Source organism: Lagenorhynchus albirostris, chromosome 12 (genome assembly GCF_949774975.1).
Source record: "Lagenorhynchus albirostris chromosome 12, mLagAlb1.1, whole genome shotgun sequence".
NCBI lineage: Eukaryota > Metazoa > Chordata > Mammalia > Artiodactyla > Delphinidae > Lagenorhynchus > Lagenorhynchus albirostris.
In genome coordinates, this window is record NC_083106.1 from 8144624 (window position 1) to 8172509 (window position 27886).

At 45.5% G+C, this 27886-nt stretch overlaps 1 protein-coding gene across 1 annotated transcript; it reads left to right on the forward strand.

The window, feature by feature from the left end:
• Positions 1-1530: 1530 nt before the first annotated feature.
• On the forward strand, positions 1531-27228 carry LOC132530909 (coiled-coil domain-containing protein 86-like). Its single transcript, XM_060168401.1, is given in 3 exon segments — positions 1531-1836; positions 1838-2696; positions 27083-27228. Coding segments are annotated over 3 exon segments (1311 nt in total).
• Positions 27229-27886: the final 658 nt, after the last annotated feature.

Sequence of the window (27886 nt, forward strand, 5' to 3'; positions counted from 1 at the left end):
GAAGCCCTCCCAACTGACGTGGGGCAAAGCAGCTAGACGCACAGTCCTTGGGAAGATGGAAAGAGTGAAGAGCATCGCACATACTGGCGGTCTGGGGGCCAGGTCTGGCTCCTGACATATTTTGTTGGGCTTGAACAGTGTTGTGCTAGATTTGTTTTTAAAATTATGGAATAGTTGCCAACCTTTAAAAGTCTGGAAAATTCATGCACACTCATGAGCAACTCACTCCCCACACACATTTACAACCAGATGACCAATGTCTTTTTATAAACTCGGGAGGCCTAGAGACAACTGGGCCCACATTTCTGCCTCACTAGGGGCACGTACTTTGGTTCTCCATGGTCCCCCCCACCTCACTGCCCGTGGACGCCCCTGAAGGGCCACCTGTGTTACCAGCCAGACCACTGGCTGGAAGCAGCCACAGATGCAGGCAATATATGTAAGGTACATTTTCTAACAGCTACATTTTTCTAAAAAGGTAGAAAGAAGAAGGTAAAAGTAATTTTAGTAATATATTTTGTTTAACCCAATACGTCAAAAATGGGATGCCACCGATATAAAGATTATTGAGATACTTACGTTCCTTATTCACACTAAATCTTCAAAATTCAATGTTATTCTTACAGCACATCCCATTCCTACTCTCCCCATTTCAGTGCCACAGGTGGGTGCAGACAGGACAGCGGAGGGTTACAGCATGGTACAAGGTGCAGGGCTGGATGGTGGAAGACTGGGCTGGAGAGAGAGGTTGACCCCAGATCATGAGTGGCCTTAAAGGGGTTGCTTTTTGTACTTCCTTTTATCAACAATTAGAAGCCACTGGAATTCTGTTTGGGGCCTTCAGTTTAATGCTTTGAAAATCCTCTATCGTGTCTAACGTTTCTCCTCTCACATTTTAAATCCACTTACTCACAGGCTTCTGAATGCATGTGGAGAACAGCAGAGCAGGAGAGTCTAGAGGTTTCCAGACTCTTTCCTGTAGAGTGCTGGGATTCCAAGACGGGACCTCAGAGGGATGGGGGATGGGACAGCTGGGCCAGGGCCCCACCTGGGCAGCAACAGGAGGAGCTTCCTCAGTTTTACAGGTTGCAGGTCTTATGTGCAAGATTTTATTTATAGAAAGAGCTCTACTGTTTTTTGTCTTTTTTTTTTTTTTTTTTTTTTACTGCTTGTAAAACCCTTTTTGATATTATCTTCCAGAATACATATAATAAAATAGTCTTTTTCATGTTAGCTGTTTAAGTACTGGGTGTGTTTCCCATTCTCTTCATATGTCTTTTATGGATTCTTCATTCACTTTAAATCCCTTTATCTGGGTTAGTCAGATAAAACTGGGTACCAAAAATACTCAAATTATGCCAAGAGAGGCCTTTAAAAGATATAGTCGCACGTAATGCCTTAAAATCCTAAAGGGGTTATTTAGTTACCATTCATCTTCAAAAATTTCATGTTAATTAGTAATTATGTATCTCATTGTATAATTATAAGATTTTAAAAGTAACTGTTCGATTTAGATACTCTGGCCGGGCCATGGATACACCACAGAGGCGCAGCCGGCGGCTGGAAGGCCTAAAGCCTGAGTCCCCCGAGAACCTTACCTCAGTTCTGCGGGCCAAACGGGCCCTTGTGGAGCTCAAGTCGAACCCAGAAGAAAAGAGGGAGCCTGGGTCTCCTCGGAGGGTGCGGCCAGCCGGCCTGGGATCTCCCAGACATCAGCCGGAGACAAGCCCGAGATCACCCAGTCTACGGGACGGGGCAGGCTTGGGGTCCCCCAGAAAGCGGCCAGAGCCTGGCCCAGGGTCCCCCCAACGTCAGCGAGACCCAGGCCTGGAGTCGCCCCCAAAGACAGCCGGAATCGAGTCCTGAATCCCTCCGACCGCAGCCAAAGCCAAGTGGGGAGTGGCCGAAGTTTTCCCAGGACCAAGAAGAAGCGGACTCGGAGGTGCCCAAGAGTAAGGAGGAGACCCCCGCGGGGTACCCCCGACATCAGCTACAGCCGGGCCCGGGTCACCAGAGCCCTACCTGGGTCCCGAGCCCGCTCAGCCGCTGCAGGGCTGACACCCCAGAGCCCGGATCCCCCCGGGATCCCCGTGAGCCGAGCAAGCCACCGCCGGCCGGGCAGCCGGAGAGAGACGGCCTCGGGCCAGAGAAGCGAGAAGGGTCTTCAGCCCAGGCCCCAGCGTCCAAGACACCGAAGGAGGAGGACGTCCCTAAAGTCCCGAAGGGGAAGCCCAGGTCCGGGCGGGTGCGGAAGGACCGCTCAAAGAAGAGCGTCTCGCAGATGGTCCAGGACAAGCCCCTGCGCACATCCTGGCAGCGGAAGATGCAAGACCGGCAGGAGACAGAGCTGGCCAAGGATTTGGCCCGGCACCTGGGGGAGGAGAACCCGAAACGCCGCCCGGAGAACGAGCGGAAGGCGGAGATCGTCCAAGCGACCCGTTACGCCGCCAGGCGCAGGCGGGCGAAGAAGCAGCAGCTGCGCTCCGCGGAGAAGCGGGACACTGGCCCAGCTGCAGAAGCTCCGAGCTCGGGATGGCTGAGGACTTCTGTGGCCAACCGCCGTGTCACACACGGCAGCCCTCGGGCCACTGGCCACACGCCTCTGCTGACCCAGGACTCCAACTCCGTGCCTCCCAAACAGGGGCTCCACCGAGACGGGGCTCTGAGCCTTCCAGAGGGCGCACAGAGACCCAGAGGTAGCCTGGGACCTGGCAGAGACTGGAGCGAGGAGGGTCAGCTCGCTCCTCTCCAAGTGCCTTCAAACCACGAAGAGTAATTTCTGGTTCCTCAGGGAGCTGGTGACTGGAGGGTGACTCCCCAAAATATGTATGTTCTGTCTCAGAGTCCTGGGTCTAACCCAGGCCAGGAGGCTGGAAGTCAGGAATCCTCCTCTCCACACACACACCTCCCCAAAGGCTGCTTTGCGTCCCTCTGCATCCCACTGACCCTGCCACCCAGCGGACTGAATCCAGCTCCGCCCCTCTTTTCAACACTCAAGGTTAAAATGGGGAGGTTGCAGGGGGCAGAGTCTATCTAGCTCCCCCTTTCCTGTACCAGACTCTGCAGAAGTCCCAGGGATCTGATTAACTCATGCCATCCAGACTACAGCAGAAATATTTATTGAACGCCTGCTGTGTACAGGCACAATTCTAGGTACCAGGGAATACAGACAAAAGTCCCTGTCCTCAAGGATCTTTCATTCTGATGGAGAAAACATAATAAACAAATAAAATGTTAAAAAAAACCCAAAACCTGTTAAACTTCATTTTTATTAAATAAATCAGTAACAGATGATCAGAAACAAATTTTCTACAAAGAGGAAGTGGAGTATGCAGAATTGGCTTCTAAACCTTCCAACCAAACTGACCAAGCTCACCCGCTCCCTTCCCCAAACCCATCTGTAAGTTGATCTCTTAGCAAAAGAAAGAAAAAAGGCTTCCCGTTTTGGTGACTTATATGGAATAAAGAACACATCTCTGCCTCTAGACTGTGGCCAACTCTGACTTCCCTGTGATGTGTGCCTCCTCTCTGTGTGGTGAGAGGGTGAAATCACACGGGAAAGCTCTTCGGGATTGCTGGGGACCGACCGCTTCGGAGAGTTTATCTGCCTCCGTTGCTGAGTTGTCTGGTCTCCTTTCTTCCTCTTCTCCTCACAGGCTTTCTTTTTATTTTCATTGATAATTGATCATATCTTACCTGCCAATCAACTGCCACATTTCATGATGGTTCCAGACACTCCTCCCCGGCACCAGGCTGTTTGTTTTGGGGAATTCCCTCAATCTGATGTGTCCAGGCAAAACCTGTGACAGAAACCCACCCAAACCCAGAAGTGTTGGCAAAGGAATTCCCCAGGGTGTGTCCAGTTGAAGGGCTTCTCTAAACCTCCTCTGTATCCCGCACTGTCTTCTGAAAAGGCACCAAAGGAAGCCACGTGTGACTGTAATTTACAATGGCTAGTGAACAAGGGCTGGGCTGGGGAAGGCATGCTGAGGGACTCCGAGGGGGACAGCGCTGTGCCCCAATACAGGTGTTTAGACATTCAGCCATTCATCCCACGAAATGCATTAAGGGCCTCATCAATCCAGGAAGGGATGGGCGCACAAGGCATCGACCAGAAAGTGAATCCAAGGCTGGAGAATTGAGTCTAGAGAGAAATATGGGGAGGACACGAGATGGTGCTCCCATGTGTGTCACACCCACGAGCAAGTCCCAGCTAGATCGCACTGATTCCACCCCTTCGCTCTTGCACAAGAAAGTGTAGAAGAATGCAAGGGAGAGTACTGCTCTTGTAGGCATACATCTGAATCAGTTCTAATTTCCATAAAAGAGTAAATCATTTGCAAATTTTAGTACTTGAATATCGACCTATCACGTTCCTTAGAAATGATCCCAGCAACCTATGTGTTTTGGCAACAAGTTCAAGGGTAAAGCAGAGGCCAAACATCCCAGCAGGAAAAGATAGCACATTAAATGGGGATAGTTAAGGGAATTTTAATACTGTGATTATTTGCAAAAAATATGGGTAAGCTTAAATCATCATGGAACAGTGGAGCACAATGGGGCCAGATACAGCAAGGAGACTTTATCCCCCTAAGCCTGAAGGGAGAAGGGTAAAAGGCTCACCAGTCTCCTGAGGGAGAAGGAGGGTCACCTGGTAGAAGCTGCAGCCTTCGGGGAAGCCACTGACATCTGTGGCTCAGCTCCCATCTTCTGAGCTCCTGCTTATAAATGCGGCTGTAAGCAGAGGGCAAGGGATGATGCTGACGCAGCTCATAGATCCCAGCCCCCCTGGGCACAGAGCAATCTGGATAGTAGTTCAGAGGATTAAAGGGAAAATGTCCAGCACAGGAATCAATTCCAAGAGGAACTGGGTGGGGGTGGGGGGGAAATGGGGGTGTTCGTCAAAGGGTACACACTTCCAGTTATGATATGAATAAGCTCTGGGGATGCACTGTTCAACGTGGTGACTCTAGTTAACAATACTGTATACTCGAAAATTGCTAAGAGAGTAAAACGTAAATGTTACCACCACCACCATTAAAAAATGATAATCACGTGAGGTGATGGATATGTTCGCTAACCTTATTGTGGTAATCATTTCATAATATATATATATACACACGTATACCTGTAGGTATCAAATTATCACATTGTACATCTTACACTTACACGATATTATATGTCAATCGTATCTCAACAAAGGTGCGGAACAAAAGAGTGGTGTGGAGCTAACCTGTAGGTCTACTTATCAGGTTTAGAGGCATTTAAGGAAGTTGGGATCGAGAGGCTTATTTGTGTAGCTGAAATAGGGGTAATACAGTTGACCCTTGAACAACACGGGTTTGAACTGTGCAGGTCCACTTATAATGGCTTTTTTTCAATAAATGCATACTACAGTATTATTTGATTCACAGTTGGTTGAATCTGAGGATGTGGAACCTCAGATATGGAGGGCCAGCTGTAAAGTTATACTTGATTTTCGACTGTGTAGAGGATCGATGCCTCTAACCCTCTCATTGTTCAAGGGCCAACTGTATTCAAGGTCAGAGACTTCATGGGACCCAAAGGTATGTTTAGAAGGCTATGGAACCCAAATGCTAGCAGGTAGGGATCCCACTAGGGAGTGGAGGGTTGACTTATCACAGCCAGTAGGAGCGTGAATAGGTCTCTCTGTAGGCTGAACTATAATCTAAGCATTTTGGCTCAGGGCAAGGTGAAAGTCTGTTGATATAACTCTGACAGCCATGTAGACTATAACAAATGGGGTAGGCCAAGCAACAAAGGCAAGTAATGTTATGCCTGAACTTGAAAAGCATGTTCTGGGTATATAAACATACAAAATACATATGTTTGTAGGAATGGAAAAATTACAATGACTTATCCATTTTTCCTGGGGATTTAGGAAAATAAATTGGGTCATTTTTCAGGTCCATTGTTTCTGGTAAAGTAACATACACGCACACAGATAAATATACAAGTATTTGCAACAGTCTGAGGTTTGCCACAGTAACTTAACTCTAAAATTTACAGTGGTTCTGCTTCAAAGGCACCATATTTACCATGGGATGCTGTCTTTACTGAAATGCATTTGGGTGTGTGTGTATTCTTCACTAGAAGAACCGCCACAAATTCAGCAATGGCTTGGGAGTGTCAGTTCTGCCCGAATCCAAGGACTTGGACCGATGAAGCTCTCTTCCAGGGCAATAAGACCCTTCACACATATGATATTCTTAATAGAATTCTGTGGCTATCATCTTTGGAGATCATAGTTAAGATAGTTATGATTTTTAGCCGTATTTCCTTAAGGAAAAAAGTAAAAGTCATCCATAAAGTTCACCATAGAACACTTCAACCAAAATACTTTTTAGGAAAATGAGAATTGGCTTTAATAATGGAGAAACTAGTAAGCTATAAAATTAATTCATAATATGGATTTCACCAATTCTGAACTCCTTTGTTGGGCTGTTGAAATTGACCATGCTACATAAAATCAACAAGTTGTAATACTATAATGAAGACAACTGAGGCATTCGGGGAAACTATCGACATCTTTTGTGTTTATATAGAACATCAGCAGCCGTGACAGAGTATTATCTTAAGATACAGTGCATTGAATAGTGTTCTCCCGAAAGATATACTGAAGTCCTAACTCCCAGTACCTGTGAATGTGACTTTATCTGGAAAGAGTGTCTGCAAATATAATCATGTTAAGATGAGGTCGACGGGCTTCCCTGGTGGCGCAGTGGTTGAGAGTCCGCCTGCCCATGCAGGGGACGCAGGATCGTGCCCCGGTCTGGGAGGACCCCACATGCCGCGGAGCGGCTGGGCCCGTGAGCCGTGGCCGCTGAGCCTGCGCGTCCGGAGCCTGTGCTCCGCAACGGGAGAGGCCACAGCAGTGAGAGGCCTGCGTATCGCAAAAAGAAAAAAAAAAGATGAGGTCGTTGTGGGTTAAGGTAGATCCTAAATCCAATGACTGGTGTCTTAATAAGAAAAGGAGAGAGAGATTTAGATACAGAGAGAACGCACTCAGAAGGAACAAGTCCACGTGAAGACAGAGCAGAGACTGGAGTAAGGCAGCTCCAAGTAACGCCAAGCATTGCTGGCAACACCAGAGGCAAGAGAGGCAAGGAACTTCCTCCCCTAGAGCCTCTGGAAAGCCTGGCCCTGCTGACACCTTCATTTCAGACTTCTGCTCTCCAGGACTACGAGAGAATAAATTTCTGTTCTTTCAAGCCACCTGGTTTGCGGGAATTGTGTTGAGTCAGCTCTAGGAAACTGATACAAACGTAAACAAAAGTCTGAACAAACTAACGTTTTCTGTTAGTAACAGGAAGTCACCAGGGCACTTCCCTCTCTGACACTCGCCATCCCCAGCCCATGACTGCGTCCTTTCAGTCCCCCCCTTGGTCTCTTGGCTGGCCCAAGTCTCCTTCTTCCCAATCACCCCAGTCTGGACCCAGGCTCTGGCACCAGCACTGTAGGGTACTCTCTCCAAACCTCCCTGCTCCCCTGCTTCCCCAGGCTCCAATCCTTTCTCCTGCAACCATTTTGTGCTTTTCGCTTCTCACAGAATAAACCCCCAAAGCCTTGCTGTGGCGTCTGGTGCCCTATGTGGTCTCGTCCCTTCTGGCCTCTCCGGTTCCAGATCATCCCTCTCTTCTCCTTGCTCCCTGCTGTCGGGATGAGATGTTGCGGCCATGTTTCTGCTCCCGGAATTCTCCGAGCTCCATCCTCTCCCGGGGCCTTTGCTTATGCTGTTCCTTATGCCTACAGCAGTCACACCTCCCCTGTGGGCGTTACTCCATGTCCTGCCTATGGAGTTGATCAGTCTTGCATCCTTTGAGAGTGCTCACAGCTTCCTGAACTCTGTAATGTTCCCCCCTTTTTAACAGGAAAAAAACCCCTCAAAAGATGTGCGTTTAAGTAATCTTCATCCTTTGTACCATCCCTTCTTCTCACTCTTGGTCCATCAAACTTGAAAGAGTTTGTATATGATTGACACAAGAAAATGAATTTAGTTATACAATCCCAGGCTTGTGGGATTACTAAGTGATGAGTGCATTTATTGCGAAAACATTTTCGCATTAAAAAAGGAAAGAGACCATAAAAAGGCTCATGTATTGTCTCTAAAGCTCTTTGTAAACACCAAGTGTCAAAGGGGCAGCTCTTTACAGCTGTCTGGTCTGCCTCTACCCCGGGCAGCTTTTCAGCTACTTTGCTGATAAGAAAGTTGGCTCTGATTAAAAGTGAATTCGTGAGACCCAGTCTACAAAAAAAATTATAGGAAACTGCTTTAGCTCAGGAACAAGAATCAAGTTTCCGAAAGACACGCTGCTCCCCAGTTAAATAAACCGTCCTCCCTGGGCAGTGCCTGGCCGAGCTCTGTCCTCGCTCTGGTCTGTCTCCAAACCTGGGCCGGCTTTGCCTTCTCCACCCCCAAAACTGCCCTTCTGGGCAGCTCCTGGAGAGCAATCCTGTCTAGAAGAGTGGCCCCCAAGACACCCCCTCACCCCCACACTCAGGACAGTTTACAAGTCCTTGCAGCTGACCAAACCCACTTCAAACGTCGTGCCGGTGTGTCGGGTGCTGCCGTCTCTTTGCGGCAGCTGGAGGCGCTCCGTGGAGAGCAGTACCGGGGCTCCAGCTCCGGGAGAAGATACGGCTGTGGGGGCCGCCTCCTCCCAGGCCTCACCCAGTTCTCCAGGCCGGCTACTTCTGTCCCCAGATGTGCGCTCAGATGTCCACTTCCGTCTGCGGAGAGGGGGCTTCCTGGGAAGGGGCTTGCTGCGGGGTCTATGGTGGGGGGACAAAAGATGCTAACGATGTCCCCTGGTATGCTACAAAATAGAGTGTCTATCAACCAACGTGACACACACAGCTACAAAGCACCCCCTCAACAATCCCAAATGGTATTGCTTCGCTGGCAGGCTGCCAAGAGCAGATTTGTATTTTATTTGTTGGTTTACTTGTATTTTATTGGTTACTTTATATATTACATTTATTTGGCTGGTGCAAATGTATATTCATGTGCTCTTTTTTTTTTTGCGGTACGTGGGCCTCTCACTGCCGTGGCCTCTCCCGTTGCGGAGCACAGGCTCCGGACGCGCAGGCTCAGCGGCCATGGCTCACGGCCCAGCAGCTCCGCAGCATGTGCGATCTTCCCGGACAGGGGCATGAACTCGCGCCCCCTGCATCGGCAGGCGGACTCTCATTCACTGCGCCACCAGGGATGCCCTATCCACGTGCTCTTTGAGGTTATGTAAAAGATACAGGCCTAAGTGAGGGTTTACTGCAAGGACCCTAAGGGGACAAGGCGTCACATGGGATGTGCGAGCTGGGGCGTGAAAGAAGCTTCACGGGAAACCAGAATCGCAGTTCAGGACGGTCGAGAACCAGGTCAAGCGTCTTGTGTGTGCACCTGGCCTCGGCGCCACCAAGGAAGATGGTCTGAACGAGCTGTCTGGCCACCACCCAGCTTCCTTCAAGGCCACCTCGTGCCCTTCATTGTCTTTGGCTTGTGACGAGGACCACGAAGAGCAAATGCGCTGCTTGGAGGGCTTTTCCCGGGAAGGGAAGTGTGGCCCGGCAGCTGCAGGCATTCAACGGACGCTTCCATTCTAGTGCTTGGCATTCTTCCAAATACCTTAATTCTCACAGCAAACATAAACGCCGAATATTATTATGGCAGTTTTAAATATGAAAGAGCAGCAGCCTGCAGGGTATCAGGTCAGTTGTGGATATTGGGAATTGGCACCAGGTTAGGATTTACCCCAAAGCAGAGCTCCGGGGGGCGGGGGGCAGCTCTGCAGGCCGCCGGTGGAGTCCTCGTTATTCACACAGGAGTAACTCACTCTTTTTTTTTTTTAACATCTTTATTGGAGTGTAATCGCTTTACAATGGTGTGTTAGTTTGTGCTGTGTAACAAAGTGAATCAGCTATACATATACAGATGTCCCTATATCTCCTCCCTCTTCCGTCTCCCTCCCCCCACTCCCTATCCCACCCCTCTAGGTGGTCACAAAGCACCAAGCTGATCTCCCTGTGCTCTGCGGCTGCTTCCCACTAGCTATCTATTTTATATATAAGTCCATGCCTCACTCTTATAAATCCCCACAGAATCGACCAATTCATTTTTGTGTAACAGGAGTTAATTTTCGCAGTCACAAACTGGAGTGGGTGAAATTTAATTTAGTTTTTCATAATTAGAATAATTAGATACATTTCTGGCTCTGAGCCCCATTCAGTTAAAAACTAAACGTAACCAGACATGATTTTCTTCTAGGTGTGTCTGGGAAACACCGTCAAATGTAGAGATTTCTTCGCGGTTGTGGGTTTAACGGCTGGTCTTAGCATCAGAGTCCCCTGTCCCTTTCCTTCCTGGGTTACGTGCATGTGAGCCCAGCAGGTGGGGTATGGGGACGTCCCCATCTCAGTCTTCATCTGCTTCTGGCTGCAAGTGCAGGTGACGCTTACCCCGTCTGGTCTTTGTCATCAAGGTGAGCTACGCCAGGTGTGAGGCCTTCCCGTGCTGACTGGACAACCTGTCAGCACAGATCCTGCAACGGCTCTGAGGGGTCCCTCACGCTCCTGATTTTCATCTCTTTGCTCAGGTCAGTGACCAGCGCGTTTGCTCACTTGTTCTCTCTCTCTCTGAGGGAAGGCAGGGGAAATGATGATGCCAGATGACACCGCCTTTCAAACCCTTTCTGTTTTTTGCCTGGCTTTTGAAGTTAATAGTGAATAATGTTCCATTTTTGTTTTCTGGCCCCAGCACAGTGGGGTATCTTAAACTGAGCTGTGCGCCGGCTGCGGAATGAAGGGGAATGAGGCGGTGTTAGGAAATCCTACGGTGGGGATATGCTATGTTGACGGAGCACAGCCGCCTTCCATACTTTAAGTCTCTGCTTGCATAACCACTAATCAGAGGCTTACCCTGACTACCCCGTTCAAAAAAAAAGTCACTGTCAGCCGTCACTCTTTTCCCCTGAACACTATTTTATTTTCCTTCACGGTAGGTATCACCTGCTGACACGTACATTTGTTTATTTGTTCATTTTCTATCTCCCATTATGCCCTCTCCCACAGACATACTGAAATATAATCTCCTTGAGGGATGGACTTCCTTTTTTTCTTTTTGTTTCTTTCTTTAATATAATATTGTGTTAGTTTCAGGTGTACAGCAAAGCGATTCGGTTATACATATGTATATGTATATATCTACGTTCTTTTTTCTCAGATTCTTTTCCATTACAGTTTATTACAAGATATTGGATATACCTCCCTGTGCGATACAGTAAATCCTTGTTGCTTACCTATTTTACATATGGTAGTGTGTACCTGTTAATCGCATACTCCCAATTGAGGGATGGACTTTCTTATGTTAGCTGCTGAATCTCTAGCACCTAGAATATTACCAAGCATGATATCAACTCTCATTAAGTATTTATTGAATGAACTAATAATTTGAACTCCATAAACTCTCTCACTTAAATTGGGTTTACAATAAAGACCCAGTTTTAGTCTCACAAAGTTACTCTGTTGGAGATGTGCTGTTATACGCCCCATTGCCCCCAATCCACCAGCACATGAGCAGTACAACATGAAGCCTTGACAATGAAAGGGGGTGAGGGTTTCCTTTCTTATCTTCTCACGGGCCATAAGATTTCAGGGCCATCTTTGCCTCTCCACCACGTTGAAACAAAAGAAACTAATAGATAAATGCAGTCACAGTCTACATGTTTCTGTGGCCTTGCAGTGTCTGGCATACTTTACTGAGTAAGTGGCAGTAATCGAAAGTTGGGAGAAAGCATAGAAGACTCCTGGGGTTCTTCTATGGGATTTGGGTTGGGAAGTTGTTAAAAATCTAGTTGGAAGTTTGAACCAGGAGAGCTAGGTCATCATTTACCATTTGTTAGCCAAATATTCTTTCCCAAGCTAGAAACCACATCTCCCAGCCAGTGGTGGTGTCAGCAGGTTACCCAAGGATTATCTGTCCATCCATTTCCATGGTGAATATACTGTAAATATGGAAAAGTACAGCATTCCAGTTTGAATAACAAGATTAACCTCACTCTGTTGATAATTTTTTGCATAGCTTTAAACATAATGGAACAATGGATTGACTCTGCAAAACTGCAAACATTATGTAACCATAGTTGCCAGATATCCAAAATTTCAGACCCAACGCTCTTTAGTAGCAACGTATAAATGGCAACATTTGAAAACATCAAAAACAGTCTTTTACTAAAGACGTGCTCTCTGCTGGTGTTAAGCTGGGCTGCATGGATTTCTGGTTAAATCGTCTGATTCTTCCAGTTTTCAGCTTCGCACAGATTCCCAAAGTGGATCCTAATATTCTCTTGGCTACTGGCTTTACTATCCTGTCAATCAGCCACTCCGGCTTGTCCCCTTGCCTCTGCTTTTATAGTCAGTTTTGCATTTGACTTTCCACTGCTGCTTCTCTGATTTGGATTTATGATGCCCCATAACTAGTTGCGTGCACTAACTAGTGAGGGGTCTTCCATGCTCCACTTGACCTCCGTCTTCTAAAGTGTTCTAAGCAAGTATAAATCCTGTTATTGGTCAACACTTCATCTGGGCTGTGTAGGAATAGGCATATGGGTAGCAAACTGAATACTCAGTGTCCATTAAGAGTTTCATTTTCAACTCAGTAAAATTGATGCCAAAGATAATATGATGTATCTGGAGATATGCATGATTGTTCTCATGCTGTCTATATTTTTGATATTAATGTTAACTCAAACCTGGCAATAAAGTATTAGCAATATCTTCATACCATCAGCTGGCAGAAAGAGTGAATCGGGGCAGAGGATGTAGTTTCAGCCTCTGGCAAACAGGAGCTCCCTAAACAATGGGGTGCCTCTTCAGGAGGAGGGAGGAGGGGAAAGAGGAGGGAAGGCAGAAAGGCAGGGGGCGGGGGGCACAAGGCACAAGGACCAGAGCTCTTGGACCTGGGTCCCTGACTCCTCAGTAACCAGGTGTGCTGAGACAGCCCTGAATGTGCTGGCCCCTTGGCTGTGGGACCAGTCACATTTTCAGGGGATAAGACGAAAGGGGCTTGAAAATTGTGCAGTATTTAAAAATAACTACTCCATACACAACTACTGTATATAAAATAGATAAACAACAAGGACCTACTTATAGCACAGGGAACTATACTCAATATCTTGGAATAACCTATAATGGAAAAGAATCTGAAAAAGAATAGATATATATAAAACTGAATCACTTTGCTGTACACCTGAAACTAACACAACATTGAAAGTCAACTCTACTTCAATTAAAAAAAAAAAAAAACTACTCCAGCTCTTTGGTTTCTAAAGTTCTATGCTCAAACTCAGTTCCCAGCGCCCTGTATGATTCTAGAGGGAAGATGGAGCTTTTGTTGTCCTTAGGTTCCCTTCAGGGGAGGAAAGAGACATCTGCGCCTCTTTTCTGCCACTGGGAGAAGCTGTTACCCTCTGAGAACGAGGCAGCCCTGACATCAGCTTCTGCCCCAGTGAATCCTCTGTATGGAAGGTAAGTGAACAGTGAGAACACAGATGTCTTAGACATACTGATGCGTGAACTTATTCATGTCTGAGCTCTCAGACTCAGACCTCTCAACACAGGTGGCTTGTCTAACATGTCAAGAGGAGAAATAAAAGTGTTACCTGATTGGCTGGCTCCGGTGACTCTTTGAGGTACCTGCTCACTCATGCGAGGTCACTGACTGTTCGTTACACCACAGGCTTGGATTAATGAGCCATTGGACTTACAGCTGAATAGAACTAGTAATTTCATTCTGAGCTAAATTGAGTGCTTGAAATCGAGGCTACTAACAAAAGCTGAAAATTATTAATGAAAGAAAACTTAATGTGAGTAAAGGGTCTCCATGGGCCCTGGAATGGAATCAAATCCAATCTGAATGAAACACCAGTACCGACCTGCTCCGCTCCCTCTTCCAGCCTGTATAACCATCAGTCAAAAATCATGTGGACGCCTCAAGTAAGGATTTCTGCTCCCAGGTTCCACTGGGTACAAAGCACGGCTTCTCTTCCTTGAGGGGCTGGGACAGGGGATGCATTTCTCCAATGAGGGATGCAGTGAAAGACAGCCTGAGATCAGAAGTCTTTTGACTCTCAGAAACTGTTCAGAGCAGCTGGAGGAGGAGAAAAGGGCCTCTTATGGGTTGAATTGTGTCTCCACAGCCCCTACCCCACACAAAAATTATATGGTGAAGTCCCAACCCCTGGTACTTCAGCGTGGGACCTTATTTGGAAATAGGATCATTGCAGTTGTAATTAAGTTCAATTGAGGCCATGCTGGAGTGGGTTCCTCATCCAGGGACTGGTGTCTTTAGAAAAGGAATGCCATCTGAAGAGAATGAGGTGCATACGGGGCAAGGGGGCAGGGTGGAGGCGATGTGAAGACACAGGCGGAATGCCACCTGCAAACCAAGGAACCCCAAGGGTTGCCAAGAAAACACCAGAAGTTAAGAGGGAGGCATGGAACAAAATTTTCCTCACAGCCCTCAGAAGGAACCAACCCTGCTGACACCTTGATCTCGGATTTCTGGCCTCCAGCACTGTGAGACAGTAAATTTCTATTGTTTAAGCCACCCAGTCTGTGGTCCTTTGTTACAGCCTTTAATACAGGGTCAATGTGGAAAGGCAGACACGCAGCCGCATCCTCGGTCGACTTCGACTCCTTTACTGACATAGAGCATTCAGCCTGGGCTTAGAGTTTGGATTAGTGCTGAAAGGGGCAAAAGTAATTTGGAAATGAGCATACTTGAGGTATTACCTGAGATTCTTTCCACTCTGATTCTTTGTTCCCATTACTTTCCCCACCACGGATGGTGTCGACGGCATTTTACACAGAAACCTCAGGGGAAGGGATGATTAGCTAAGAGTAGCGTCAAATTCTTGACTGAGTTTCTATAGCAGAGACAAGAGTATTGAAAGCCAGGCCTTTGAATTAAAGATCTTGCGATCTGGGGGAGAGTTTTTTTGGGGGGTTCATAAGCTTGACTTTGACTATAAGCAGGAAGAAGATCTATGGAACTTAGGGCATGCGATCTACGTAAGTGGACTGGGGAAGAGCACTGATGTGATGACGTAAGGACCGTCTTCCCACCCCAGAGGAGAGAAGAATCTCTGCCAGCGATTGGAATAAAAGCACCAGACGTGACTTGGTTTGAGCTTAGATGCTGGTGAGTTCCTGAGGAGAGAGTTCTACTCTGCTTCGGGTCAAACCCCTGATGGTGGGAGAATGAAGGAACTCTCAGGAAGGTTGCAGGGAGGACCTGAAGCTGGGGCTCTGGCTTTGTCTCTGAACGCTGCAGAGGCAGCAGGCCTTATGGGAAGACCCCTGCTCAACAGGGAGTTGCTTTGGTAGAAAAGAAATAGCTGTGTGGAGTAGTGAGGCAACCCCCTCCCAGGCATCTCACCATGGAGAGGATGCAAACGTGCCCTGTTCCCCCGAGAGTGGTGCAGAGATGCCGGGGGCGGAGAGCAGTGCACCCGCAGCAGCACACTTCACGAGTCTAGAGTCACCTGCATGACCTGGGGAGTGGGGGAGGGGAGTGGTGTGCAGATGCTTTAATCAGGATGCAGCAGGGAAAGGTGACAATGGCAAAAGTATCAGTTGGAGACCAGAGTGAAGGGGCGGCTGAGTTGCCTGTAATGCTTGAGTCTAGTCTATGGATTCAGCCTCTGTTCATGAAGGAGACCCGTGGATGTGGAGGGGAGAGAGGCAAGAAAGGAAATGGAGACCCAGAGAGGGAACCTATGAAGGACCACCTTTCCCCTTTCCTGGGTCAGGTACCACAGTGTCTCACTCCTCTGCCATGTCCTTGTCCCTCCTCATACACACGTTCTCTGTTCTGTTGGCCCATGTTCTGTTGGGTAACAATGTGAGATGGGGTGGGGAGTCATCTTATCTGAGTGGTTCTGTTGTGATGCTCAGGAAGAACCAGGCCAGAGGCTCCATCAGGAGCTATGCTTGGAGCCGTAATAGACACATACACGAGCACCCTTCTCTAGCTCTCTTGTTCTTGGAATCCTGCAGGCAGGAGGTAGAACTCCATGGATCACCATGCGTAGCTAACTGGGGTCTGTGTTTTGCCAACTAGGTCTTAAGAAGAAAAAACATCTCTCTTTCTCCTTTCCCAAATTGTGAAGGATTATTGATTATGAGCCCTCTTATGCTGCAATGACTTCACATGAACCTAATAAATGGTGAAGGATCCTTGAATTAAAAAGAAAAGATCCTTCTAATCCATACCTTCTGGACTCATTCTTTGCCTAAGCCTCTCTTTCTCCTCTTATCACCGTGAATCATTATGAGACACGTGTGCACCTGTAACATGAGGTATAGATCTTCTATCGTTAAATAAGTTTTGAAGATCTGGTTCACATAAGTTGGATTGGAAACCGAATAAAATTTGCAGCTAATCATTACTGATGGCCTCGCTAGTTTGCTCCTGCAGCTGTACTGTTTGCTAAAACCTCAACACAGAGATTTTGTGGTTAATAAGAAGTATTTCAGGCTTCATCTGTCAGACCCAAAGCCTATATACCCTAGACAAAGTATACCAGTAAATGGGAATACATAAATATGGCTTGCCATATATGTGGACCACTTAAGGTTAATGCATTTTGAGTGATTTAGCAAGAAGTGGTGGATATAGTTACCACTTTATTCTAATTAGTATAATCCTGGGAAATAACATTTTACAACTGAATGATGAACAGAGTGGCAGTTGTCTTTTATCTCAAAAATGCTTTTGGCCAATGCTATTATCCTATGTTCTGCAGAGTCCAGGTTGAGAAAAATGTCTGGTAGACATTTCCCTCACTCAAACGGACCCCCCAAATCTGGATCAGTTTGCACTGGAGAAGTGGGTTTTTGGGGGCCCAGGACTTTGGGGAGTATTCCTAGGAACGGTCATCTTTTGACTAAAAGCTTTAAACGAACTATGCTCTCTTTCTTAAGTCTAGGTGTTCTACAACTACAAATTATTTCACAGCCATTGTATTTGATAAAGACATACATAAAATCTCAAAAAATTGACAGCAAAATGTACAGTAGATATTATTTTTTACCATTTTATAGATGATAAAACTGAGATTCATGGAAGTGAAGTAACCTGCTGCAAGAAATCTATCACCTGTGGAGGCACGATTCTCTGGACTTCGTTATCTCTACAGACCTTTCGTATTGCCAAAGTTAAAAAATTACGCAGGTCTTGGGGGGACATCTGCCTCTGGTATTTAGAGCAAGAAAACTCAAACAGAAGTACTGAGTGCTTGTTAATTCAATTCAATTAAGCAGCTATGCGCCAAGCACTTGCTGAATACAGTGGGTATTACACTGATGATATGATACAGGTCCTACCTATCCTGCAGAATCTTACACAAGCATACCTTGGAGAGCTTGCGGGTTCAGTTCCAGACCACTGCAACCATGGCGAGCTGCATGAATTTTTCGGTTTCCCAATGCATATAAAAGTTATGTTTACACTCTGTTGTAATCTATTAAGTGTGCAATAGCATTATGTCTAAAAAAGCAATGGACATGCCTTAATTAAACAATACTTTATTGCTAAAATATGCTAACCATCATCTGACAACACTGGGTTACCACAAAGCTTCAATTTGTAAAAATACCACAACACAAACTCTGCGGAGCACGATAAAGTGAAGTGCAATTAAATGAGGTCTGCATGTGTCTGTGAGGGAAGGGGAAGGGATATGGTTGCGTGAGGCTCGTACGGAAATAATTCAAACAAAGTTCAGACTATAATTGTCAAAAAAGGAACACAAGTGAAACGTCTTGAGGGCCACGTATTAGTAATTGTTGAAGCTGGGTGATGGGTATGTGGCAAAAGGTGTTCATTATGCAATTCTCTCTACTTTTGAATATGTTTCATAATTTCCAGGATGAAAAGCTTTAAAAAATGCTATGGGAATGTATGGAAGGAGGAGAGTTTGCCTCTGTTTGGAATCTTGGGAAAATGATTTCAAAGGAAAAGTGATAATTATGGGAAAGGTCGGAGAGATAGAAAGGATCTCAACAGGTGGAGATGGATTCAAAGAGAAGTTAGTTTCTATCATTTCCTCAGGAATTTCCTGTTTCCCAATCTCATAAAGCTGGCTCTCTTTATTGTTGGAATCCCTGGTGGTCCTGCATCCTTAGCTCTATCTGGCCTGGTGCACTTAGCCCCACTAATGCCGGTAGCCCTGAATCTGCTGGGGGAATCCAAGTGGTGACAGGTCTGCTCTCCTGGGTCGGCCAGAAGCTCCCCTGTATTTTGCAAGAATCTGCATTCTCCCCAGTGCTGCTGAATGGAGGTGGAACAGGCACTCTGTTTCAACCCAGCCCAGCTGCCTGAATTTAACAATTCTAACTGTACTCAAATTTTCAGTAAGTCATTTTCCTGAGCAAAGCTTCAGTTGAAACCATCTGTTCCAACTTGACAGAGGAGGAAAGTTCCTTACTCTTTGGGCTCTAACATCCCATGCCATGGGAGCATTTATCCCTCTGGGCTCTGACACTCGGTGACAGGCTGCATCCCCTGTATGGACACCATCTTACCTTGCTCCTTCATCTGCTGTGTGTTTTTCTGTCTTCTCATTTTGCTTATCTTACTGTGTTTGGGGTCTCCTTTGTGCAGGCTGCAGGTTCGTAGTTCCCGTTGTCTTTGGTGTCTGTCCCCAGTGGCTAAGGTTGGTTCAGTGGGTTGTGTAGGCTTCCTGGTGAAGGGGGCTAGTGCCTGTGTTCTGGTGGATGAGGCTGGATCTTGTCTTTCTGGTGGGCAGGTCCACGTCTGGTGGTGTGTTTTGGGGTGTCTGTGGACTTATTATGATTTGGGGCAGCCTCTCTGCTAATGGGTGGGGTTGTGTTCCTGTCTTGCTAGTTGTTTGGCATAGGGTGTCCAGCACTGTAGCTTGCTGGTCGTTGAGTGAAGCTGGGTGCTGGTGTTCAGATGGAGGTCTCTGGGAGATTTTCGCCGTTTGATATTCTGTGGAGCTGGGAGGCCTCTTGTGGACCAGTGTCCTGAAGTTGGCTCTCCCACCTCAGAGGCACAGCACTAACTCCTGGCTGCAGCACCAAGAGACTTTCATCCACACGGCTCCAAACTCTGGAACTCCACACTGCAGAAGCCCTCCTTTCGACCTGCGGCCTCTCCACTTCCTTGCAGGTCCTAAGCCCGGACACCATCTTTAACCCACTCGTATGCCACCATCCCATGCTGGACCATACTCTGCTTGGACATACTCTTCACCTTCTTCAGGCTTTCATTCCAGACCACCAACATGGTGGGCCATCTCACACCCCATGTGGACACCTTCCTTGTCCTGCTCTACATCCTAATCCCCATGCTGGGTGACTCCCAACTTGTATGTGCGCTTCCAACACCTACGCTGGGTCCTTCTCTCAAATGGACAACTCTTCACCTGCTCAGCCTGTGACATCCCACGCTGGACCACCACCACCACCTGTGAAAGCTTTACTTACCCCACGGGATCTGACACCCCACTTGTGTGGATGCCCTCTTCACTCTGTTTGCGCTCTGACTTCCTACCCAGGCACCTCCCACATGGTGACGTCCTCCTTATCCAGCCGGAGCCATGGCATCTCACAAAAGGTCACAACGTGGTGGTGGGGGTGGATGCCCCTGTACTCTTCACAGACTCCGACACTCCCCTTGGCCGCACAGTGGCTCCTCTGCACGAAGCATGCATGCCCACCTTGCAAAGTCCACCAAAATGGATCTGCAGCTAAATTTTTTAGCAAAGAAGGGAGGGGAAAGGAAGGAGCAGTGGAATAACCTTGGCAAATTATTTTTTGTTCTATTTTGGGGGGAGGAGTCAGAGTTATTGAAGTATGTTTTGCATACATTAAAATTCACCCCTTTTAGATGTACAGTTCTATGAGATTTTATAATTACTGTGACAAGTAAACAAATAAATATATCACCTCAAAAATTTTCCTCATGCCCCTTTATAGTTAATGCTTATTAATAATGCTTTCTTTCCCGAATTTTTCTTTAGTGGTTGCCCTAGGATTTACAATATATGTCTTTAATTTATCATAATGTACCTTCAAATAATAATTTACCATTCCACGTATATTGTAAGACCCCTGCAACAATATATTTCTAATCCTTCTGTTTCATATTTAGTACAGTTGTTAAATATTTACTTTATATATGGCATAAACCCAGCAATACATTGTTACTATTTTTGCTTTAGGAAATCAACTGTCTTTTAAAGTGATTAACAATAAAAAATATATTTTATATTTACTTATTTTTTTTTACTACGTCCAGGGTTTTTTCTTTGTGTAGATCTAAGTTTCTGTCTACTATCATATTCCTTTTGCCTGAAGAACTTTCCTTAATATTTATTGTAGGGCAGGTCTGTTGGAAATGAATTCAGCTTTTCTTTGCTGAAAAGCTTTATTTCACCTTCATTTTTGAAAGATACAGTCTCTGGGTAGAGAACACTGTTTTGATATTTTCTTTCAGTACCTTAAAGACATTAGTTTATTGTCTTCAGGCTTGCATAGTTTCTGAAGATAAGTCAGCTCTAATTCTTATTTTTGGTATATTCCTTTGTATGTAGTATGTCTTTTTTCTCTGGTTGCCCTCAAAGTTTTTTCTTTTTTTTTAAACTTTTTATTTTATCTTGGAATATAATTGATTAACAATGTGACAGTTTCAGGTGTACAGCAAAGTGATTCAGTTATACATATATCAATACATGTATCTATTTCAAGTTTTTTCTTTAATAGTTTCTTGAAGCTTGAATATAAATGTCTAGGTGTATTTATTTTTATTTTGTTTTTTACTTTTTTATTTCTTATTATTTATCTTGGGATTCTCTGAGCTTCTTGAATCTGTGGCTTAATATCTGTAATTCTTTTTAAAAAATTCTTAGCCATATCTTTAAAAATATTTCTTCTACTCCTTTATCTATATCTTTTCTATCTAGAACTCCAATGAGCTATATTGTTTTGCAAAACTTTGTTAGTCTGTTTTCTCTCTCTCTCTCTCTCTCTCTCTCTCTCCCAATACCCAAGGACTTCTCTTTAGGTTTGCTGATTCCTTCCTCAGTTGGGTCTAGCCAATGAGTCCATCAGAGGAATTCTTTCTCTCTGACACCATTTTATTCTTATTATTTCTTGCATTTCTGTTTGACTCTTATAGTTTCCATCTCTCTACTGAAACATCCCGCCTTTCCCACTAGATCCTTTAACTGAATAATCATACTTATTTTAAACTTTATTTCTAATTGTTCCAGTTTGGGGCCATCTGAGTCTGGTTCTGTTGATTGATTGCTTTATCTCCTGATGACGGGTTAGTTTACTTTTCCCTCTTTTGTGTCTTGTAATTTTTAATTAAATGCTGGACATTTTCTGCAGAACGGTAAAGACTAAAGTAAATATTTGCCTGGAAATATGTGTACTTTTTCTTCTGTAAGCCCATTCCCACGTGAGTCAGTCTAGTCAGGGGTTGAGTTGGGCTTGGACTTTTGTTGTTGTTGTTGTTGATGCATTCAGAGCACCACAGGGTTCAAATTTCTCTAATGATGCCTTGTGCTTACAGTCCAATGCCTAGGTTCTGTATGGTTTTTCTCAGTGTTTGTGCTTCATCATCTTCTTTAAAAGCCATCCCTGCGTACTTGCATCACAGAGGGTCTCTCTATCTCTTACACCATCCCCAGAGGTTGGCTGCTCTTGCTTGTTATTCTGGGCTTGTTACACGGGTGGGGGCAGGCAGTGCTCTCTGTTGCCTTGAACAGCCTCAGCCTTAGAAAGATACTGTTTCTGGACCTTGTGGTGAGACTTTCTCAGTGTTCCTATTCCTCTTCCACCTGCCTTAGCAGCCAAAGTTTGCCTTGTATCTGGAGCAGATATTGATCAGAGGAGTGTCTACTGACCCCCAACCTGAAGTAGGACGTCTCTAATTATATTGGTATGGGATCCTGGGCCCTGGACTCTTTCCTCCCCTTCCCTATGGATAAAGGGCTTTGTTTTGTTTCGGTTTTGGTTCTGTCTTTCCCACAGCAACAATGAATCTTTACCTGTGTCCTGGGGATGACAAGGTTTGATTTCCTTCTCTGAGAAGCTCAAGATGTTTGTTCTGTGAGAAAAGATCCCCAGGCAAGGGGCAAGGCTTCAAGCCTTTTTCATAGTGGCAGTTGCTCTACATCCCAACATCTGTACCACTAAGGGGGGCTCTCTATCTCCTACCCTGCCCCTGAGCTTCCTTGTGAGCCCCCAGTAGAAGTTCATGGACAAAATCCTGGGAGTCAGAGCAAACTCCCCTGATGTCTGAGACTTCCATGCATCTTATAGAGTCATGTTAGCTTACTGTTGGCTTTTAGAAATTCTTTAAAAATCTAGCTCAGGGACTTCCCTGGTGGCGCAGTGGTTGAGAGTCCACCTGCCGATGCAGGGGACACGGTTCGTGCCCCGGTCTGGGAAGATCCCACATGCTGCAGAGCGGCTGGGCCTGTGAGCCATGGCTGCTGGGCCTGCGCGTCCTGAGCCTGTGCTCCGCAATGGGAGAGGCCACAGCAGTGAGAGGCCCGTGTACTGCAAAAAAAAAAAAAAAAAAAAAAAAAATCTAGCTCATTTCTTCTTACTCACCTATGTGGCAACTTCCTTTCCTCCCATGTTCTTTCATAGGTGAGCTAGTCTGTGCATCCTGACTTTCCTGGGGAAGCCAATTCCTCCTGGATTTTGTGTTACTAATTGCCCTGTGAGGTCAGTTCTCTGATAGGTCAAGAAATGCTGTGATATTATATTTTTTCCTGCATTTTTCTCATTATTATAGTGGGCCAATACTCTTGCAGCTTTTTACCTAGAGGTGGAAGTGGAACTCCAAGGAGGTTTTTAAAACTTGAAATGTTCTCATCAGAACTGTGATTTTGAAGGTAAAGTGTAAAGTTACAATTAATGATATAATTACGTGGAAGGAATTTTTAAACCTATGACAAAGAGAATTACAAGATAACAAGAAGAAATAAACCTTATTTTCAACCAATCATTATATTTATAAATATAGCCCAAACACTTTTTATCTGCAAGAAACCAAGTATATCTTAATTTTCTTAATATCAGAGTTTCAGGTCTGTGTTCCCCCAGATTTCTATGTTGAAATCCTAACCCCCCAATGTGATGGAATTTGGAGATGAGGCCTTTGGAAGGTGATTAGGTCATGAGTGTGGAGCCCTCACGAATGGGATTAGCACCATTATAGAAGGTGTTAATCCAGAGAACACTCTCACCCCTTCTTCTACGTGAAGACACAGTGAAAAGACAGCCTATGATGTCTGCTGAAGAAGCAGGGCTTACTAGACATCAAATCTGTCACCATCTTGATCTTGGACTTCCTTGTCTCCAGAATTGTGAGAAATAAATGTTTATTTAAGCCACCCACTCTCTGGTGTTTTTGTTATAGCAGCCCAAACTGAAAAACAAAAAAAAGTAAGCTTGTAGGGACTTCCCTCATGGTGCAGTGGTTAAGAATCTGGCTACCAATGCAGGGAACATGGGTTCAATCTCTGGTCTGGGAAAATCCCACATGCCACGGAGCAACTAAGCCCATGCGCCACAACTACTGAGCCTGCGCTCTACAGCCTGAGAGTCACAACTACTGAAGCCCACATACCACAACTACTGAAGCCCATGCACCAAAACTACTGAAGCCCACGTGCCACAATTACTGAAGGCTGCGCATCTACAGCCCGTGCTCCACAACAAGAAACCACCGCAATGAGAAGCCCATGTACCACAACAAAGAGTAGCCCCTGCTCGCCTCAACTAGAGAAAGCCCGCACTCAGCCATGAAGGCCAAACGCAGCCAATCAATCAATCAATAAATTTATTTTTTACAAAAGTAAGCCTGTATATTCTGGAATTAATTTTCTAATACAGACTAATACTGTAAAGTTACATACACACACATATGTGTGAGTGTATACATAATGATTGGTTGATGATCTTTGGAAAGCAATACATTTTTGTTAACTTTATTTTTAATCAATATGTAATATATATTTAGAAATGCACACAAATGTAAAACTCAACAAGACTATTTTTTAAGATACATCTAACTTCTAAATATATCCTTGTGTTATTAGAAATTGATCATTGTTTTCCGAGTGAAATACTTAATGCCCACAATAGGAAGTAACAAAGGAGAATGGAAATAATTATTTTGTGAATTGAGCTGAATCTGTAGTTTTGAATGACATCTTCTATTTCTCAGCATATTTTCCCAAGTCCCAAAGACTTCTTGGATAAGGCTGAAACTTCTTGAGTATCTTTTGCCAAAAACTGAACGAGAATAAAGATGATAGATTTAGAAGCAAGGGCTTGAACGAACTTCTCACATTCTTGCAAACATAGACAAAATCGCCCCTTTGGTTGAAACTGGGTGACATCAGCTCCTATCTCCTGTCACCTGGCTGGTGAGTGGGTTATTAAAATTAAGAATTCCACTCTATATCAGAGAAAAAAGAACTTCTGGTTTGCTCGTCTTCTTCCTCCTCTTCCTTTCTTCCTCCCAAAGTTCATCCTGGGAAGCCTCTACTTCAGACGAAGGATGTAGGTTCTCTTGAGGCTGACAGAGGACTGGTTTTCTTTATGAAACATGAGCTCCTATGGTTGACTTTGACTCTTTGAGTATGTGGCTGCTTTTGGCTGAAATAAGAGGCCTCATTCCATATTTTTCATCAAGCAACAGCTCGCCTTAAGCACTTCCTGGGAGTCAAGGTTCCCTGGAAGCACATGACTTCCTGCTTGTCAGGTTTCATTTTTCAGATCTCTGAGCCTGCCCTGCCATTTGTAATGTAATTCCCATCAGACTACCAAGAAACATTCGCAGAAATTTTGAGTTATTTTGACCCTATTCTCCAATAACAGCAGAAGAGTTCCTTGGGATTCTTGTGGTTCCTCAGAAAATTAGTCTTTTTCTATTAATTCACTTTTTGTGGATCCATCTAGTATTTCACTTTTTCCTCTAACACCTTAAATAAGTTGTCCCTGGTTTTTACTCTCCATCAGTGCATTCATTCCCAAATTAGGTAAACCAAAATGAAGAACTTGAGGTCAGCTTCATTCTGGAGTATAGGATCTGGTTGTACCAGTAGGTAGAAAGGGCCAAGGTTTGGTTTAATTGCCTGATTCTCCTGCTAGAAACATCAAGCCAAACCAGGCCTTGCCCCCCTGATGGAGTGGGTCTGGAAGGCCTTGGATTCCTACTCTTGTCTTAGGGTGGACTGAGTCAAGGATGAGGATTCCTGTATGCAAAGGTGATAGACAACTTGTAACACAACTGAACTTCTTCAAGCCTGGAATCCAAACTCTCTGGGGAGAAGGAATCCCAGGTATCTGGGCAGGTCCTCTGTGGGTTTTAGTAGTTCTCTCTTCATGCACAGAAATTGAAGTTCTGATAATGAGCACTCACTCATCTTGAGAGACCCAGGATTGCCTTGTCTGACTTCAGCCCTTTAAAAAAGTCATCCCTACAAGGATGATTGAGCCTGATCTAAACCTTGGATAAAAGGCTTCAGAATAAATCTGATCCTACTTAGGGATCTCTCTTAAGGCAGCTCTTCACCCTGGCCTTCTTATTTTTGGAAGACTTACTGTCCTTTCGTTTCTGCCCCTCTGGTCAGCCAGGCTGGCATCTCTACCCCTGATCTATCAGCCTCTCCTGGACACAATGTCTTCTGTGGACTAGCTCATCCAGGGAGGCCCTGACTGGTCTGCTCAGCTCTTCCAGATACTTTCAACCTAATAGCTTCCAAATAGGTCTGAGTCCCCCCTCAACTGGCAAAGTGTCATTGAATCAACCAAAATGAAGAGCTAAAAATTCATCTCCTTTTTCTGTAAGATCACTCTTAAGATTGTCAACACTGGTTTTTCTATCAATTAACAAAAAAATACATTTTTTTCTTATTAAATGCAATTATTGTTGATTGTCCTATACAGAAGGAATTATAGATAGTTCACACTCTTGGAAATTATGGATGAAGATATGTCAAATTGGAAGACTTTCAGTGAGTTCCTCTTCAATTACTCCTCTGGGAACTTTTGGACTCACTCTGCTGAAACTCTGAGAGCTCATTCCCAAGAAAACACTTGTGCAGGGGGTGTTAATGTCTTTTATTTATTTATTTTTAATAAATTTCTTATTTATTTTTGGCTGCATTGGGTCTTCGCTGCTGTACGCGGGCTTTCTCTAGTTGCAGCCAGTGGGGGCAACTCTTCATTGCAGTGCACGGGCTTCTCATTGTGGGGCTCCTCTTACGGAGCACGGGCTCTAGGCATGCAAGCTCCAGTAGTTATGGCACACGGGCTCAGTAGTTGTGGCTCGCGGGCTCTGGAGCGCAGGCTCCGTTAGTTGTGGCACACAGGCTTAGTTGTTCCACGGCATGTGGGATCTTCCCGGACCAGGGATTGAACCCACATTCCCTGCATTGGAAGGCGGATTCTTAACCACTGCACCACCAGGGAAGTCCCAATGACTTTTAAAATGAAATTTATCTTGAGATTGTTCTTCTGCATGAATACAATCACCCAGGGAGTAGAGAACTTTCTTCTAAGAAGTTTCCATTTAGTGGGTGAGAAAAAAATCATTTGGCATTTGATAGCTGCCAGGCTCATTCCTGTGAGGTCTAAGGCCATGAACTGAATGTTCTTCTTGTCTAACATGGTTCCTTCTTTCAGTATCATCATAAAATGGAGATTCATGTGAATGAACTTCTAATCATGGGAAAGTTCCACAAGTAATAGGAACATATATGGCTTTGGTTCACACATTCTAAAGTAACGCATAAGACCTCTTATTTATGAAGCCCTGGAGTGACGCTGAAGAGTATAGTCCCCCCACCCCCACCCCGCAACCCTGTGAGGAAGTATGATTACTTCTTCTCTACAGATAAGAAGCTCAGAGAAGATAAAGCCTGGAAGGTTGGAAGGCTGGTAAGTGGCAGCCGCTGAGTTTGATTCGAGTCAGTGCTAGACCCCGAAGCTAGTGTCCTCCCGGCTCTCCTTCCAGGTTTCAGCCACCGCCCCCCACACGTATCCAAGAAGCACCCCTCCAAGCCTCCCAGCCTGCAGTGTCTTTGTGCCACACGACCAGGGATCAACATGGCTAATTTGGAGTTTGCCAGTCCCAAAGGCACAGCGCACAAGAACGAATAACCCCCCCAAACCAGGGAGCAAAAGCATTAAAATGAAGCACGTCTCTCCCAAAGCGAGCGAGGTTCTATTAGTGACTATTGAGATTCCTGTTTGCAACCCCGTGTGCTTGACAATGATCCTGGCCTCAGGCTGCTCCCAAGTTTCCACGGGGCTGGCGTTGGTTAAACTGCGGCCACAGTTTAGGGATTTGTCTTGTTCTAAGCACGCTCTAATGTGGACCATTTTTAAAGTCTTTATTGAATTTGTTACAATATTGCTTCTGTTTTTATGTTTTGGTTTTTTGGCCACAAGGCATGTGGGATCTTAGCTCCCCAGCCGGGGATTGAACCCGCACGCCCTGCCCTGGAAGGCGAAGTCTTTAACCACTGGACCGCCAGGGAAGTCCCTCTAAGCACCCTCTAAAGTGAGAAGTTTGCTCTTCCCCTCCCACCCCACTCCCATCCCCACTGCTTCCCTTGCTTTTTGAATCCCTGGCTGAGGACACAGCTGCAGGAATCCACAGCCACCACCAAACAAAGCAGGACGTCCTGTTTGCTTTCAGCTGTGGGGAGAGGCCGGGGCCTGTGTCAGAGCAGAGTGGGGACGTGCGCACGCACTTCGCTGAGTCCGCGGCTCTGCGGACTTCTTTGTTTGTCCAGACCCCTAGACTTTCTTTCCT